The 15,155-nt window shown below is 46.9% G+C and overlaps 1 protein-coding gene across 1 annotated transcript; it reads left to right on the top strand.

Moving 5' to 3' along the window:
* The first annotated feature begins 204 nt into the window (after positions 1-204).
* Positions 205-14,828, top strand: LOC149361750 (monocarboxylate transporter 13-like). The gene is made up of 5 exons (XM_089572790.1): positions 205-324; positions 4,577-4,723; positions 6,753-6,896; positions 7,515-8,300; positions 14,614-14,828. Exons 1-5 carry the CDS (start codon positions 222-224, stop codon positions 14,805-14,807), a joined length of 1,374 nt encoding a protein of 457 aa, XP_089428916.1. The 5' UTR covers positions 205-221; the 3' UTR covers positions 14,808-14,828.
* Positions 14,829-15,155: the final 327 nt, after the last annotated feature.

The raw sequence follows: 15,155 nt of genomic DNA, 5'->3' as shown, positions 1-15,155 counted from the left end.
TGGAGACCCTGCAAAGATTTTCTTTTGGGAACACATGGGAAAAAAACCACTAAGAGTGTTTGGATTGGTATTTCTTAACAGAGATTGATTGCTTCGACATGCGTGCAGCTGCTGGATGTCATGACAGTCGGCCATTTCTGATACCTTAAACGTCACCGCGATATGGCCAGTGGGAGTGTAGACTTTATCTTTATCGCAGGAAACCCGCATTCCACCCAGGAATGGAAGCCATAATATCCGACGGTTGTCAACGGACTCAATGGAAACGGGGTACCCGAGTGCGCCAACACGGTCCAGATAGCGTCCACAGCTGGCTTGTGGCTGGTAAGCGGCAAAATGCCCTGGAGAAGTATTTTCTTGAAACCACCTTTGCTTGATGAAATCTAACGTTCGACGAAAACTCATCTGGTGGGGTAGAAGATTCATTAATTTAACGGAAGGAACGCCGACCAAAAGGCTGCTGTTAATAGGTTTTTAACGGTTAAAAGTTGTTTAGGTCAGTGATCAAAGCTTCCGTATGGAAGCCGAAACGTCTTCGCCTTCATATAAACAACCTTTTGGTCGGCGTTCCTTCCATTAAATTCATGCACCTTTGCTTGAGTGGCGCTCACACTTGGGTGGATCTACTCTCTGCCACGTTGCAGCGCTCACGATTTCGGTCTCCTCAGAAGTAGCATTTGGCGCTTAAACGCAGCTTCACAATCCCGCAGGTAGCAGTTCCTGATGGGAACGGGAGTTTACGCCCACTGCCTCTTTCGCACACAGGGTTATTCTTTTGCCAGTCGTGACATAGCTATGCCGCCTCATACAGGCGTCGCGTTTTCGCTGGGACTGATGTCTCCACGAGTCGAAGCGCCTCGTTCGTCTACGCCCTACATAAGGAAACGCCTCAGCGAAATATCAAATTATGCGTGGTTAAACCCGGATCTGCTGCTGGTTTATGCCCCTTCTCAAATCTGTCCTTCAGCGAGCAGCGATTATGTCAGTGAGCTATGGCGCAGAGTTCTCATTAGCGCATTTCAAACACCGAACTCAGTACCTGAACCTTCGGCACACTTTTGGGATTTCGAAACGGCGCGGAAAGCATCTTCCCCACTGCGTCCTTGAAGAATAGCCAACAAGGAAAAAAAAATACTCCGATTATGTGTGGAAAGCGCCTAGCCATAAGTCAGTTGAGTGATGGCCTCTCCATTTTGCTTAGAAGTGGCGGCGCCCTGTCGGAGAAGAAAAAAATGACAGACGAAACGATAGTCAGTAATGCGACATTTGAGCGCCGCTCCTCGCAGACTGCTTCCCACCGCTGGAAAGTGGCTTGTTACGCTGCTAGCCACTCTCCAGGCTCTTCATAGGACCATCTAAATTGGCTATGTATAGGAGTTGTTTCCATTCGACATATTTATCTAGTACCTGATTGATGTCACATTTCCTGTTAACCTCTTCTGACCTCCCACCCTTAACAGAATACTTGATTCCTTCCACTGTGTACTTTTGACGACACTTCATCATCATCAACACCATCATCATTCTGACTACGCCAACTGTAGGGCAAAAACCTCTCCCATGTCTCTCCAATTAGCCCTATTCTTTGTTCGCTGCAGCCACCGTATCTCCGCAAAATTCTTAATCTCATTCCACCGCCTAACTTTCTGGTGCCCCCTACTAGGCTTTCCTTCTCATCGAACCAAATTCGTTACCTTTAAGTAGCAGCAGTTATCTCGCCCTCGCTTTACGTTCTCTGCCCAAGCCCGTTTCTTCTTGATTTCCACTACGATATCTTTATTCCGCCTTTGTTCCCTCACCTACTCTGCCCGCTTCCGGTTTCTTCATTTCATTTCATTTCATTTCATTTATTTTCTCCTTAAGGGCCCGAGGGCATTACATAAAGGGGGCGAATTAACTTGACGTATATTTCTTGACCGTGGAAAAAGATGAAGACAAAGATATAAAATACAACGAAGGGAAGCTAAAACAAAAGCAAGAAAAAAAGGCACGATAAAAAATGCAGAAATATATCTAAGTGAAATAACAGCAAACAACCAATCGCAAGAGAAACAAAAATTGCACTAAGGCGCAGAAATTCAACTAAAAGAAGTAACAAAAGAATACAAAGGGGGCAGCCTATTCAGGATGGCTGATGTTTTAGCTTACTACTGAGTTGATTTCTATCTGTGCATTCGGCTATGTGTTCAGTTAAGAAATTCCATGAGACTATTGGATGAGGGGAAAATGAGCTACTCATTGCACGGGTGCGGGAGGAAATTTGTGCTAGAGACTAGTTGTGGCTTAAACGGCAAGATCTTAGTGGTGTTGTTAGTAGCTCATGTCTGGACCGTGGGCGATAATAAAATGTGTGAAGAAGGCACAAACGAGATATGATGCGGCGTGATGCGAAATACGGAAAGTCGAGGTCTCTTTTCATTGAGGTGACGCTCGAATGTTTTGAATAATTCGAGGTGATAAATCGTCCTGCGCGATTTTGAATGGCTTCGAGGTTTGCGACGAGGTATGATTGGGACGGGTTCCAGATGCCTGATGCGTATTCATGTTTTGGTTTGACGAACGTGAGATACGCCTGTTTTTTTTTTTTGTCTGGGGATGAGTCGCTGAGATTACGCCGCATGTAGCCCAGAACGCAGAACACCTATCATTTTTCTTTTCATAGCTCAATGCATTGTCCTTAACTTAAGCTGAATTCTCTTCGCTGGCCTCCACTTTCGCCGCGTACGTCAGTACCGGTAAGATAAAGCTGTCATATACTTTTCTCTTGAGAAATATTGGTAAACTGCAATTCATCACCTGAGATAACCTCTCATATGCACTCCACCCCATTCTTATTCTTCTAGTTATTTCCCTCTCATGATCCGCATTAGAAGCCACTACCTGCCCTAAGTACAAGTATTCCCTTACCTCTTCCAGCACCTCGCTACCAAGTGCGAACTACTGTTCCCATGCGATACTGGTGACATTACTTTGGTCTTCTGCATGCTAATTTTAATGCCTACCTTCCTGCTCTGCCGGTCTAACTCATTGATCATGCCTTGCAGTTCATCTGCTGAGCGTCTTAGCAAGGCAATGTCATCACCGACTGGCAAAAATCTTGGTATTCGCCATTAACTTTTACCCCCAACTGTTCTCAATCCACGAAGCAATATGGTACCTATACATTCGTTACAGATATTTTCACATAACGCTCTTCTACACCCTGATTGCCCAATGCCTTCATGACTGATGAGATTTCAACTGAGGTCAATGCTTTCACGTAATTAACGAACGCTACATCGTAAGCAATAAATATCGCTTACCTTGCGCATATTGTGTAACTTTGATACCTCCTCTACTCTATTGGGGCTGTTGGCCTAGAGGCTTCCAGGCATCGTCGCTATCTCCCTGCCTCCTAGTACTACTGCTCACTCGTTAATGGTATCCGTGATTTTATCATTAATTGCTTCCAGTAAAATGCCCAGGTTGGAATAAAACATCCTACGTTAACTCGAGGTGGCATGCAAATAAGCCTCATGAGAACAGCAATAAACGATTGCTGGCAGGATTCTAGCCCGACGATGTAACTGTAGCAGGTTGAAAAAATTCAACATTCTCGATAAGTCGGCACACTCACTCATGAGTGCACTCATATCCACTCTAATCATGTCTATTAACCAACGCGCATAGGCTGCTACATAAGCCCGAAAACGTGCTTATGTAGCCGCCTATGCGTGTGTAGACCAACCTCAAAATCTTAAAGCATGAAGACCTCGAGCATAATCTCAAAGTGTGGAATGGCAATGAAGCACATGTATGGGCGTTGCACACCGACGGCGAGCTGTCGCAGTCGATTGTCGGCCATGTGTCGCCAGATGTAGTGAAGGAAAGTCGGGGAAATGCGTCGGAATTGCTGCCCCGGTGCCGTGCGCACACAGTTACCTGACGATGATAACAGCACGGGTGCGAACGAGATCCGGGGCACGACGCATGATGCCAAACAAGCTAAGAACCCTTGATCTTGGGTCGCTGGAGATGCCATTGTGAAACTTCAAACATTGAAGGAGCTGGCCGAGACCAACATTACCCTGCCCCTTGTTTTTGATTAGCTCTGCATGCTAGGCGCCTAGGGTGACCATGTCGGACGCATGTGTTTTTAGAGAAAAAAAAATCAGTTTCTTCTTTTCGTATCCGAGGTCCCTATCAGCATCGAGGGAAACTAGTCTTGAGGGAAAAAAATCCTTTCCTTCCATTTTCAAATCACGATGTTCGCGAAATCGTTTTTGCCATCAACGAAGCACCTCCTATTTTTAAGTTCCAGACTAGCAAAATCTGCTTTTTGACAAGAGTTACACTGTTAATTTTTCCGAAATTTTGCACAAACCGTCCGTCTTCATGCATTGTAACCTTTACACCGGCCAGTAATGGCAGAGACATAAAAATGATTGTCGCCGTAAATATAATTTTACGTGTCAGTGAAGCTTGTAAATTTTATAGTAGTCATTTTATAAGTTCTCAGGAATAGCGTGTATCAGGAACCACACTAGAGGTGTTGAGCCGAAAAGCTTTGCGTGGGGTTTAATGATATCTCATGCAGGGTCCTGTGCGCTGGCCAGCTGCTTTGTGATGGCGGTGAGGCGTTCTTCAGGGTTCCTCTTCGTCGCCCTACAGGATACCTTCCAGACAAACAAGAGCATTGGCTCTTGGCCTATTATGGCCATGGGTGCTGTCGTATACCTTGCCGGTAAGGAAAAGCTACTGTTTCCTCAGCTTTAAAACGAGTCTTTATTATTCCGTTATTCATGATGCTTATATGTTTATTGAGTGTTAAACCTGAACGCTGCGCAAATATAGGTACCGACGTTTAGTCACGATGACAGTATGCTAGAAAGGTTGCATCACAATGTTTAATAAAGGGTGATAAAAAAAACATAACTAAAGCCTTCCTATCGGTTCCTATGGGTAGGTGCCAGCACCATTATAGCGCAGTTTTTTATTTGTAGCCTGTGTAGCAAAAACAACCAAACAACATGAATACCTCTTTTCACAAATGCGTAGAAAACAATATGAATACGCAAGTTCCAAAATGGGCCACTGAAATTGAAATGGATTGCACATCATGCATCCGTTCCGGCATTGTGCAGGATCCAAACCTACTATGGCAAGGGCCGCCGTGGTGGCTCAGTGGTTATGGTGCTCGGCTGCTGACCCGAAAGACACGGGTTCGATCCCGGCCGCAGCGGTTGAATTTCTTTGGAGGAGAAATTCTAGAGGCCAGCGCACTGTGCGATGTCACTGCACGTTAAAGAACCCTAGGTGGTCGAAATTTCCGGAGCCCTTCACTACGGCGTCTCCATAGCCTTAGTAGCTTTGGGACGTTAACCCCCTTAAACCAACCCAACCTAATAAGGCAAGGGGAGGTGTAGCGGCGGTGACTGGGATTAGCACAGCGTCGAAACGAGAACGGGGAAAAACTACCGAGGAACAACATGCTAGAGATGGCGCTAAGAAAGAAAATACAGCAATTCAGAAGTTTTGTCGAGAATAAACATTCTGCCGTAGCCAATGAACCCGTCATCTTGTATCTAATATTTCATTGTTATCGATATAAACATAGGGTGCCCAATTAAAAGAGGGGTCCATGTGGCAGGAAGGATAAGCCCAAACCACCAGCTAACCATAAATAAAATAAAGCGACGCGAGGAGTAATATCGTTTTCACAGCAATGAAAAATAAAAAGGAGCACGCAATACGCGTTACCGATGACGGCAAGATTAAAAAGAAAGTGGAGTCACCTACACCATGAATACATTGAAGCGCTTATTTTTTCTATAGAGAGCAAAGCAAAACATTACTCTCTTCACGCCATCAATTTCCGTCTTGTTTAAAAATGAGTGCCGCTTAGAAGTTGCCAGCCCAGCGAATAGAGGTCAAAGTGTTTTGAACCTTTCGAGGCACATCGTGGATGCCCATTCGTTGCAGCAAATATGTTACCTTGATCTCGTAGCGGCATGTTAGCTTCACTGGCTCCGGCGGTCGCTGGTATACACGCGTGATCTCCAGTCGCAAGGCCACAGTACACGGCGGAACCAGGTGAGGAGAGGCGGTGACGCTGAGACACAATGGCAGTTTGCCTAGAATTCAAAGAGCGCCGAAGACAGCAAACGACGAGAACGTGGCTACAACAGCTTCGTCCCACGCACATGCCCGGCGCGGATCGCGATAAATAGAGAATCCGCATAGCTTGCTCGCAGTCATTAGTAAACAGGAAGAAGGCGCATGCCACCAATGTGCCGCCACGCCTGCTCACAGGTGGTGCTCACAGGCCAATCGTTTTCTTTTTCTCAACCCAATACTGGCAGTATACTGAATTAATTTTTTATGCGAAGGCGTGAACGGTGCTGGTCGATTCCTAGAGAGTCACGTGACGTTCAAAACAAAGATCAGAGTAGAACACAGACAGCGAAGGCATTAGCTTGAGTTGTTCCGTACGGTAAACATAACGACGCTCCACTTCCATTCTCACAGCAGGATAAATACATTATCCTCATACTGACTGTTCGACAAGTCTTCCGTTTTCACTTAGATATGTTTGGAGAATTTCATTTTTAGCAAGGTTTTACTAAAATATTACCAATCTTAATTCGACCATCAAAGGTGGTTGTTGCTGTTGTCTTTTGATATTTATTAACTGTGGTATCTGGATTTCTAGAAAATCTGGAGGCAGCGATTTTGAAATGTGCGTAAACAATTTTAATTACTTTTGCTTTCAGGTTTGATAACAGGTCCCGTGGCTCATAGGTTCACTGCACGGCCAGTGATCATAGCGGGAGCAGCTACTGCAAGTATTGGCGCCATCGTCAGCTACTTCGCCGCCAGCATTGAAGTCATGACGTTTACATTGGGCGTTGTACACGGTAAGGCTTTGAATACAGCGCAGCACTCTAACAAAATGCTAAAATTCGAAATTTTGGGCTTCAAGGTTGAAACAGAAGGGCTATGAGAGACACCGTAGTGTAGGTGTGCGGGCTCATTTAGACAGGCTCATTAAGGGCTCATTTAGTGCGTTTACATCGCGTCGCATGCGGACGTTTTTGTACTTCGACGAATGAACCTTCGACCAATGAACCAAAGAAATAAGCAGCCGACAACCACACCAACCAAACCACTGCAGTGGGTTAGTTGTAAGAAAAAACAATGTGTAAAAATTAGTCTCGCCTGGGAAAAGCTGTGTCCGTACTAGTTTCTATCTTAAAGGCTATTTGACGAAATATTTGTGTGAAATCAACTCAACAATGTCAGTCTGGTATCTCTGTTTTTTTAACTCGCATCTTACGTCGTATATATGATGGCATGAGAAATTCCTGGAATGCCTCCTCCTCTTCAGTCAGTGGTTTGCTGTTTGCGTCGTGGCCACATTCTTAAAACGGACTGCGCTGCATTCAAATATACTTTATCAGCTGTCATTTGAATAAAACCTGGCACAACAGCTTTTACCTCATGGTGCTTACATTGCTATAAATTCTCTCTCGCAGCCATCGGCATTGGAATGGTGTTCATCGTGGCACCCACAGTCATCAACGAGCACTTCGACAAACACAAGGGTCTCGCCACGGGCCTCAACTACACGGGCGTCACCATCGGCCTGTTCATTTTCCCCAAGCTACTCGAGTACCTGACAGGAATTTACGGCTTGCACGGCTCTCTCCTCATCTTTGGAGCCATCCTTATGAACTGTTTAGCATTCAGCCTCTTTCCCCGCACTCCAGTGTGGAGGAATAGCATTGTCCAATACCAAGGGATTTCCGCAAACTCAGCTTCGTCCAGCAAGGAAATAAAACCCCGTTCGCTAAACTATGGGCTCACGGTCTTCATGGACCCTATTTTTTATCTAATCGTGTACAGCTTCAACGCGTATAGCCTCGTGTTCGAGTGCTATATATCCCTTTTTGTCGACTTCGCCATCGATCGAGGGGTACCTGTGTCCAGCGCCGTGACGATGTCATCAGTGGGTGCCATCGCAGAAATCGCAGGGAGACTCGTGCTCCCAGTCGCTGTTGACCGTGGCCTACTTGGGCACAAAGCCGTCATGCTGCTTTTATTGAGCGCTGAAGGCATTCTTCTTGTTCTTCTCCCGGTAGTCTCCCCTCCAGTGTTAATATTTTCGGCAGCACTGGGTATAGCTTTTCTTGTCGGTACCGGCATGGTGCTTTTCCCGATGCTTTTGGAGTCTTATTTCGGACTCGAAAGATTGTCCATGTCGTTTGGAATGGTCATGGCCTCTGCAGGACTGCTGTCGTTCGTGAAGCCTTCTATAGTAGGTATGTGCTTGTTTAGTTTTCATGATATACTCTTTGAGATGTTAATAAGCGAGGAACAATACGAACGTGGGTCTAAGGGAGCGTCATCTTCCCAGGCGACGCTTCAACAAGAAAACTTGTCTTCGAAGACAAGATGATTGTTGGCTAGCGTGCAGAGGCACCCTCCAATACGTTGTTCATTTTTTATTGTGTTGTCACTAATCCCTTGTCCTGCCCTGTCACTATCGTGGATTGAGATACGTGGTGGTTCATCAGAAGTCCTAAAAAAATCAAGTACTGCGTTTAACATGATTAGTAAAGACCTTGGTGAGGAACCCTGCTTGGCAGCACACAATATATTCGAAGCCGTGGGGAAAACTCGATCATGAGTTCGCAAATGAATACTTAAACGAATCCTAAATTCTTTCTCGTTACTGGAGCGTCACTTTTTTGTTTCATACCCTAAGTTGCTCGTGGGGCGAAGAGTGATGCCCCTCAAAAGGTTTCCACAGTGGCTTTCAAATTATGTTGTTGTGAAACGTGCAGCAAAATCTGAGAGGCCGGATTACTGGGCAATATTAGGTCTCAGTAAAAGCGCGGCCACGACGGCCGTGAGGCTCAATATTGAACTCTTTACGCACAGCATTAGAACGGCAAAGGCGCCAATCCATCATTGCGTGTTCAGCGCATAAGCACTAGTTCTTGATTACTTCTCACATGAACCTGTTTCTTAAACAAATATTGCACGCTAGGACTGTTTCAGACACAAAGCTGGGCTAGTCGATGCTTAGATAGAGAGGACGTAATGTTAGCGCTAAATACCAAACTGTTTTCATTGCTTTTACCGCCCTTAAATACAGAACTGAGCTGGAGCACGTGATTATTTTTAATTAAAAATACAAGTAGCAAGTCGTCCTGTGAAGCACTCCAGGAAGCACAGTAGGGCAAAGAATTCAAGGCAAAATGGTTCACCCCTGAAACCAACTTCTCTGATGAAGATTATTTATTTTAAATAATTTTTGCTCAAACTCTTTTCCTAATTACTGAATATCTTTTTAACGGCCACTACTAAGCTCAGAGATACTTCTGCCTCAGGCTAACCTTGTATATGACGAGAAAGAAAACGAATTAGTCTGATAATTACAGTAGCATATAAATCAACTATATGAGAAGCTTCTCAACAGATTGCCAAATTTTAGTTTTTTATTTTTATCAGTGAAGATGGTGGCCACAAAAAACTATTATTACTCAAACAGCTGACATTCACTGCGACTGGCTTTGAATGCTTATCTCTGGCTCAAGGCTACTAGAGACAATGGTGGAAGACCAAATTAATTTATTTCCTCTAATATCTCTGCATTGTGGACTAGTCAGGAAGTGTTTATCCATTTCTTTAGGATGGAACCCGAAGTGGCTTTCACGGAAATGGGCCCAGCGGTTACCAAGACAATAAATATAGCATCTGTGATATGCTTGGTGTTGCATATTAGATGTCCTCCAATCTTTAAAAATAGGCTTGTGTAGTTAGAAAAGCACTTTTTTCACGCAACAAGTCAGCGGTATACCACACCAGAATACAGTCAAACAGGGCCAACTAGTAGGCTGGTTAACTGAGACTGAGTAGTTGAGTTTTAACTTATCACAGGTATTCTCCATCTATCGGAGGCGCGTAGTCCACCCTATGTAATATCCTCATCAATTTTTGAATTTCCCGAAGACACCGTCAACGCTCCTAGCCCCCCAAAAATTGGCTGTTTGGACGAGTTAGCAGCTCTGAACGGGTTCCTTTGTCTGGGGGCTTTACAAAAGCGCGCGCATTTTGGCGTGACGTAGCCAGAATTTATTGTGCCCCCCCCCCCCCCCCCCCCCCGAGGGTAAATGTGTTTTCCAAATTCTAAAAACTGACATTTATATTACTTACCGTTCTTACGCGCCTCTCAGTATAGAAGAAAGCATAAAGGGACAGTTAAAAGGTAACCGGTCAATATTAGTTAACCACAGTACTAGTTACCTTTAGTAGTTGCTGTATTCTGATGCCCTGCACCGCTGACAATACTGTGCCGAGAAAATCATTCTTGTGACTCATAAAGTTCATATTTAAAAATGCAGAATTTCTCAAGCCAGACAACGGGTACATATATATTCGCCAACCAAGTAGACGTAATGTGAGCTGGCTCGAAACAAAACATATCTTTTCGAGGAAGTCTTACATGGCAGCTTTCGGACGTTAGCATTAATTTATCTGTTCGGTGTGTTGTTACCCGCTGCGGCGGTTCCTTGGCTTCGTTGTTCAGTTACTGAAAGCATGGTTCCCGATCGAATGCCCTCCGAGGCGGCCGCATTTCGATGACGGTTAAATGCTGAAACGCCAGGGTGTTGTTTTACCCGTATAGAAGAATCTAAGGTGATGTAAATCGGTCCGGAGCCGTAGAGTGCGGCGTTCCAAGGTGCTTGTGTCGCTTCCGAAAGTTAAACTCCACTTAAAACACAACTCCCACACTATCCTCAAAGGCTGCCGTGGTGGCTGAGTGGCTATGGCGCACAGCTGCTGACCGGAAAGACGCGGGTTCGATCTCAGTCGTGGCCGTCGCTTTTCGACGGAGGCGAAATTCTAGAAACCCGTGTGATTTGCGATGTCGGTGCGTGTTAATGAACCCCAGGCTGTCGAAATTATGCGAAGCCCACCTTTACGGCATCCCTCATAGCCTGAGTCGCTTTTCGAGGCTAAGCACGTACATGAATCAACGATTTCACTATTGGATAAAAGAAACCAGAAACTATTAGAAGTGAGATTTTAGCCACGTGTTACGCGAGCAGAGCATAGTTTTTCGAAAAGAAATCAAGACAAGCTGAAAGTAATCAAGATGGTCCCCAGGCTGTTTTTTTAATGCGGGGTAAAGCACTGCACCATTCGTGACTATTTCAGGTTGTCTCAGTTTAAGTAAGCCCAGTTGTCTTTTCTGAGAACACATGAAAGGAGCCTGAATGAAATTTAGCAACAGCATGGCTTGTTGCCTAGGGCTCTGCGTGCATGAGGCATTCGTTTTTTTCACTGGCGACACACGCGCGGAATCAGTTCGGCCACTGCAGTCTCTTAACAGGTAGCTCGTGCTAGAGGGAAGAAGCTGCCACGGCTTATCTTCGAGTGACCCCGACAGCTTTGCTGCTCGCACCGCGGACCCCCCGCTTCGGTGCAGCTACCCGAGGTGAATGCGCTTTGCATCGATGCAAACGCCCCCCTATAAGCGAGGGGAAAGAAGTAATCACACGAACACCGCACTTACTGCAGCGCCGAAACAGCAATTCTGCCTTGCAACCTGGCGATATATGCCCGCATATACCCTGGTGTCTAGCTTCCTTCTTGTAAATTATGTGGCCAACATGCCCCTCTATTCCACATACTCTCGGCTTGCCCTCGGGACTCCCCTCCTCGAGGTTTGCAGCTCTCGAATACCGATCGATGGGAGGCCGCATGGCTCAGTTCCGACTCTGGCACACAGATCCGGATTGTGACAAGAGCTCTAGAAATCGCGGAACGCCACGGACTCATGGCTACTTAATGGGGCTATAACCCCTTACCATCTGCTACTTTTCTCGAGGGAAATCAATCTTATCCTCCTCATATTCCTCCTCACCCACCTGAGAGCAAGGGAGCCTTGCACCCTTACCTTTTTATACCTTCGCACCAAGTGCGTTTCTGAGACGAGTATGCCATCAGTTAGCCTTTTAACCGCGCCGCGGCCATGTGCAGTGCGCTGTATATTATTGATGGAGGGCACAATAATAAACAGCAGACTGCACATGTCCGCGGCGCGGTTGAAGGGCTAACTGATGGCATACTCGTCTCAGAAACGCACTTGGTGCGAAGGTATAAAAAGGTAAGGGTGCAAGGCTCCCTTGCTCTCAGGTGGGTGAGGAGGAATATGAGGAGGATAAGATTGATTTCCCTCGAGAAAAGTAGCAGATGGTAAGGGGTTATAGCCCCATTAAGTAGCCATGAGCGGCCTTTCCAGCAAACATGTCACACGAAGACCATAATGGTCGGCGCCTGGCACGAGCGGAAGCGCTAGCCCGATATTATGGCAACAAAACAGGCGTATACTACGTGGACGCCTCCGGCCCTCACCACGAGGGATGGTACACGGCCGCGGTAGTTCACAACAGCAACACAGTTAACGGCCTCACTTTCAGAGCCCGCAGTGCAACACAAGCAGAAGAGGTCACGATTGCTCTCGCGGCGTCACATTCCAATTCAAAATACATAATCACCGACTCGCGAGGGGCCTGTCGGAGCGTCGAACGAGGCTGCACTCTCTTCCTAGCCTAACGAATATACCAAAATTACATACGGGATACGGACCCCGCACACCGTTACCTCATATGGGCCCCTGCTCATCAGAGGTTGGCAGGAAACGAGGCAGCAGACGCAGCCGCCCGCGCGCTCTCTCACCAGGCTGTTTTCTCCTCCCCGCCTGATCAGGAACCCGATTTTAATCCGGTCTATACGTTCAAAGGTATCACAACCTACTATCAAGATAGCCATCGCCTTTACCCTAGCCCATGTAAAGGCCTCAAAAAGGCGGATGAGCGTCTCCTTCTCCGCCTCTTCACCATACATTGCTGTGCCCTGCAGCCCTAAAACATTTCGACCCCTCCTTTAGCGGCAACTGCCGGCACTGTAGTGCGGTGTCTTCGGACACCTATCACATGGTGTGGGCCTGCCCCTCCAACCCGGCTATTCCCCCCATCCTCAACCCAAGCCGGGAGGGCTTGGAGGCGACCCTGCTCGGCTGCCACGACATACAGGCCCAACAAGCCTTAGGGCCGTTTCACATGCATGCGATTCTCGCCTGCGACGCTGCGAATTCTGTCGGTCTGCGACTGGGGAGGGCCGTCGGTCTAGCCGCAGACGGCCTGCGACCAAGTTCCGTCCGATTGGAATCCAGTCGCAGCGTCGGTGTGTTCGCTCTGCGACTGACCAATGGGCAGCGCCGAGACGGCACGTGACGGGACGTCACGCGGGAGCAGCTGCCGCGGCCACGACCGGTCTCCAGGCGCGCGAGCGAGAGCGCACGCGCGCGCGTCGAGACCGGCCGCGGCAACACAACTCGCACGTGACGTGACGTCACGCGCCGTCTCGGCGTGGGGTCACGTGGAAGCTGTTCCCGCGGCGTAAGCAAAACTGTTTATTCTAATCAAAACATACGAAATACTGCCTTGCATCTAAAAACACGTTGGTCATAACATCGTCAACACATTCCGTGCAGCGCTTCTGACGCGTTTAATCGTGGGTTTCCTATGTGAACATCGAGCAACCTTGCGTGTCCCTCCGACCCATCATGCTCCGACCGAATTCGCTGGGTACGCGTTGCATGTGAAAGCACTGTGCGAAAATCGCACTGCGGCGTCACCGACTAGGCCGACTATTTTCGTTCTAGTCGCAGCATGTGAAACGGCCCTTAGTCGGGCGCGCCCGGGCGGCGGCTACCGCCACTGGGGTCCCTAACTAGGGACCTCCACCTAGTGTTTGTAAGGATCGGTCCCTTACGGGCTGATCCAAACACCTCCTGTCCGTTCTGAATAAATGTTTTCGCCACCGCCATATTTTTGATGGGGGCTGTATCTCTCTGTGGTGTAAATATTTATTCTTTAAAGCACGTCGTGTGTCGTTTTTTGTTTGTCCTCGTATGTAGCGTTTTCTTTTTTAATAGCGTTACCGTACTGTCCTCCGCCCGAAAAGGGCGAATGAACGTGTTTTTCAGATGGGGTTAGGTGCGTTTTGATTGTGGGAATAATTTTTTTTGTGACATTCACATCAAATGTTATTTACTGATTTCTGCAGTTTCAAGCCTCATGAACAGAGAAGTACTTCTGATTTGTGGGGAGGACAAAAGAAATTTTCGAGCACTTTTCTTCAATAGTCTGTGTCTCTAACGAATAAGTTATTAAGGGCAACTTAAACCAAACAGAGAGAAAAAAGCAGAGCTCACAGGCGGCGCTCTGTTGAGAATGCGTGAATGCAATCCTTTAGAAGTTGCCAAGAGAACTCCATACATATTGAGAAGTGGAATTGTAAGCTGCTTCCTATTCCAGCGGAAGCTGTGGCATAGGTTTCAAGGCGGGACAGCCAAACTGCAAATAGGAATTTTTCTTAAATTCATCGCTGTGATATTCTGGAGTTGAACATCGGATGTTCTGGAGTTAGACTTAAAATATTCGCCTGCGTACCTTTTAGCGCTGATTCCGCAGAGCCTTTCCATTTGCTCTCCTTCACAAGTGACGGCTGGATAGAGTTCTCATTGGCGTGTGACGCATGAGGTCGTCTTTTTTGCAGGTTACATCAGAGACAGACTTGGAGCCTACGACTGGCTCTTCGTGATTTGTGGATCTCTCAACCTTGTCGGCACCGCTATCTGGACTGCAGTCTTGGCATCGGAGGCGAAGTATCAGAAGAACTTGAAGATCCAAACAGCAGATAATCCCAGCAAAACCCCCATCATCGTGGAATATAGCGCTGCCATTAAATAACAAATCAATACGTGAGCAGAACCAGTCTTTAGCTGTGCGAAATTGACAGGCAGCTACAATGCACACTTAGGGTAATATAGTGATTCCGTCGAAGTGACCACCCTCTTCTGAATTCAAAAGTTGCCAAAAGGTGTAGAATAAGTGTTCTCTCAGCAGCAACCTTTTAAAGCGGTAGTTGGTAAACGGCGTTTCGGCGAAGAACAATGCCCGGCCCTGCAACTGAAAACCCTAGACGCTAAGGCAAACTGCGGATTAACAGCTTCCTCGCAAACAAATTGTCGCAAGAGGTGTCCTGCCAAAGGCGTCTCAGAATGTGAATCTTCTCTTTGCAAATGCATGTCAAACGCA

This window comes from Amblyomma mixtum, chromosome 2, assembly GCF_055824585.1.
Source record: "Amblyomma mixtum isolate Tamu chromosome 2, ASM5582458v1, whole genome shotgun sequence".
NCBI classification, from domain to species: Eukaryota; Metazoa; Arthropoda; class Arachnida; order Ixodida; family Ixodidae; genus Amblyomma; species Amblyomma mixtum.
The sequence above is the reverse complement of the archived record's forward strand: the minus strand, read 5'-3'. Positions and strand labels throughout refer to the sequence as shown.

Excerpts from the sequence above, each read along its gene's own strand:
- LOC149361750 (XM_089572790.1), top strand. The coding sequence starts at position 222 with ATGGAAGCCATAATATCCGACGGTTGTCAACGGACTCAATGGAAACGG. Across the intron at positions 4,724-6,752 it reads TGCTGTCGTATACCTTGCCG|GTTTGATAACAGGTCCCGTG; the intron begins GTAAGGAAAAGC and ends TTTTGCTTTCAG. Across the intron at positions 8,301-14,613 it reads CGTGAAGCCTTCTATAGTAG|GTTACATCAGAGACAGACTT; the intron begins GTATGTGCTTGT and ends TCTTTTTTGCAG.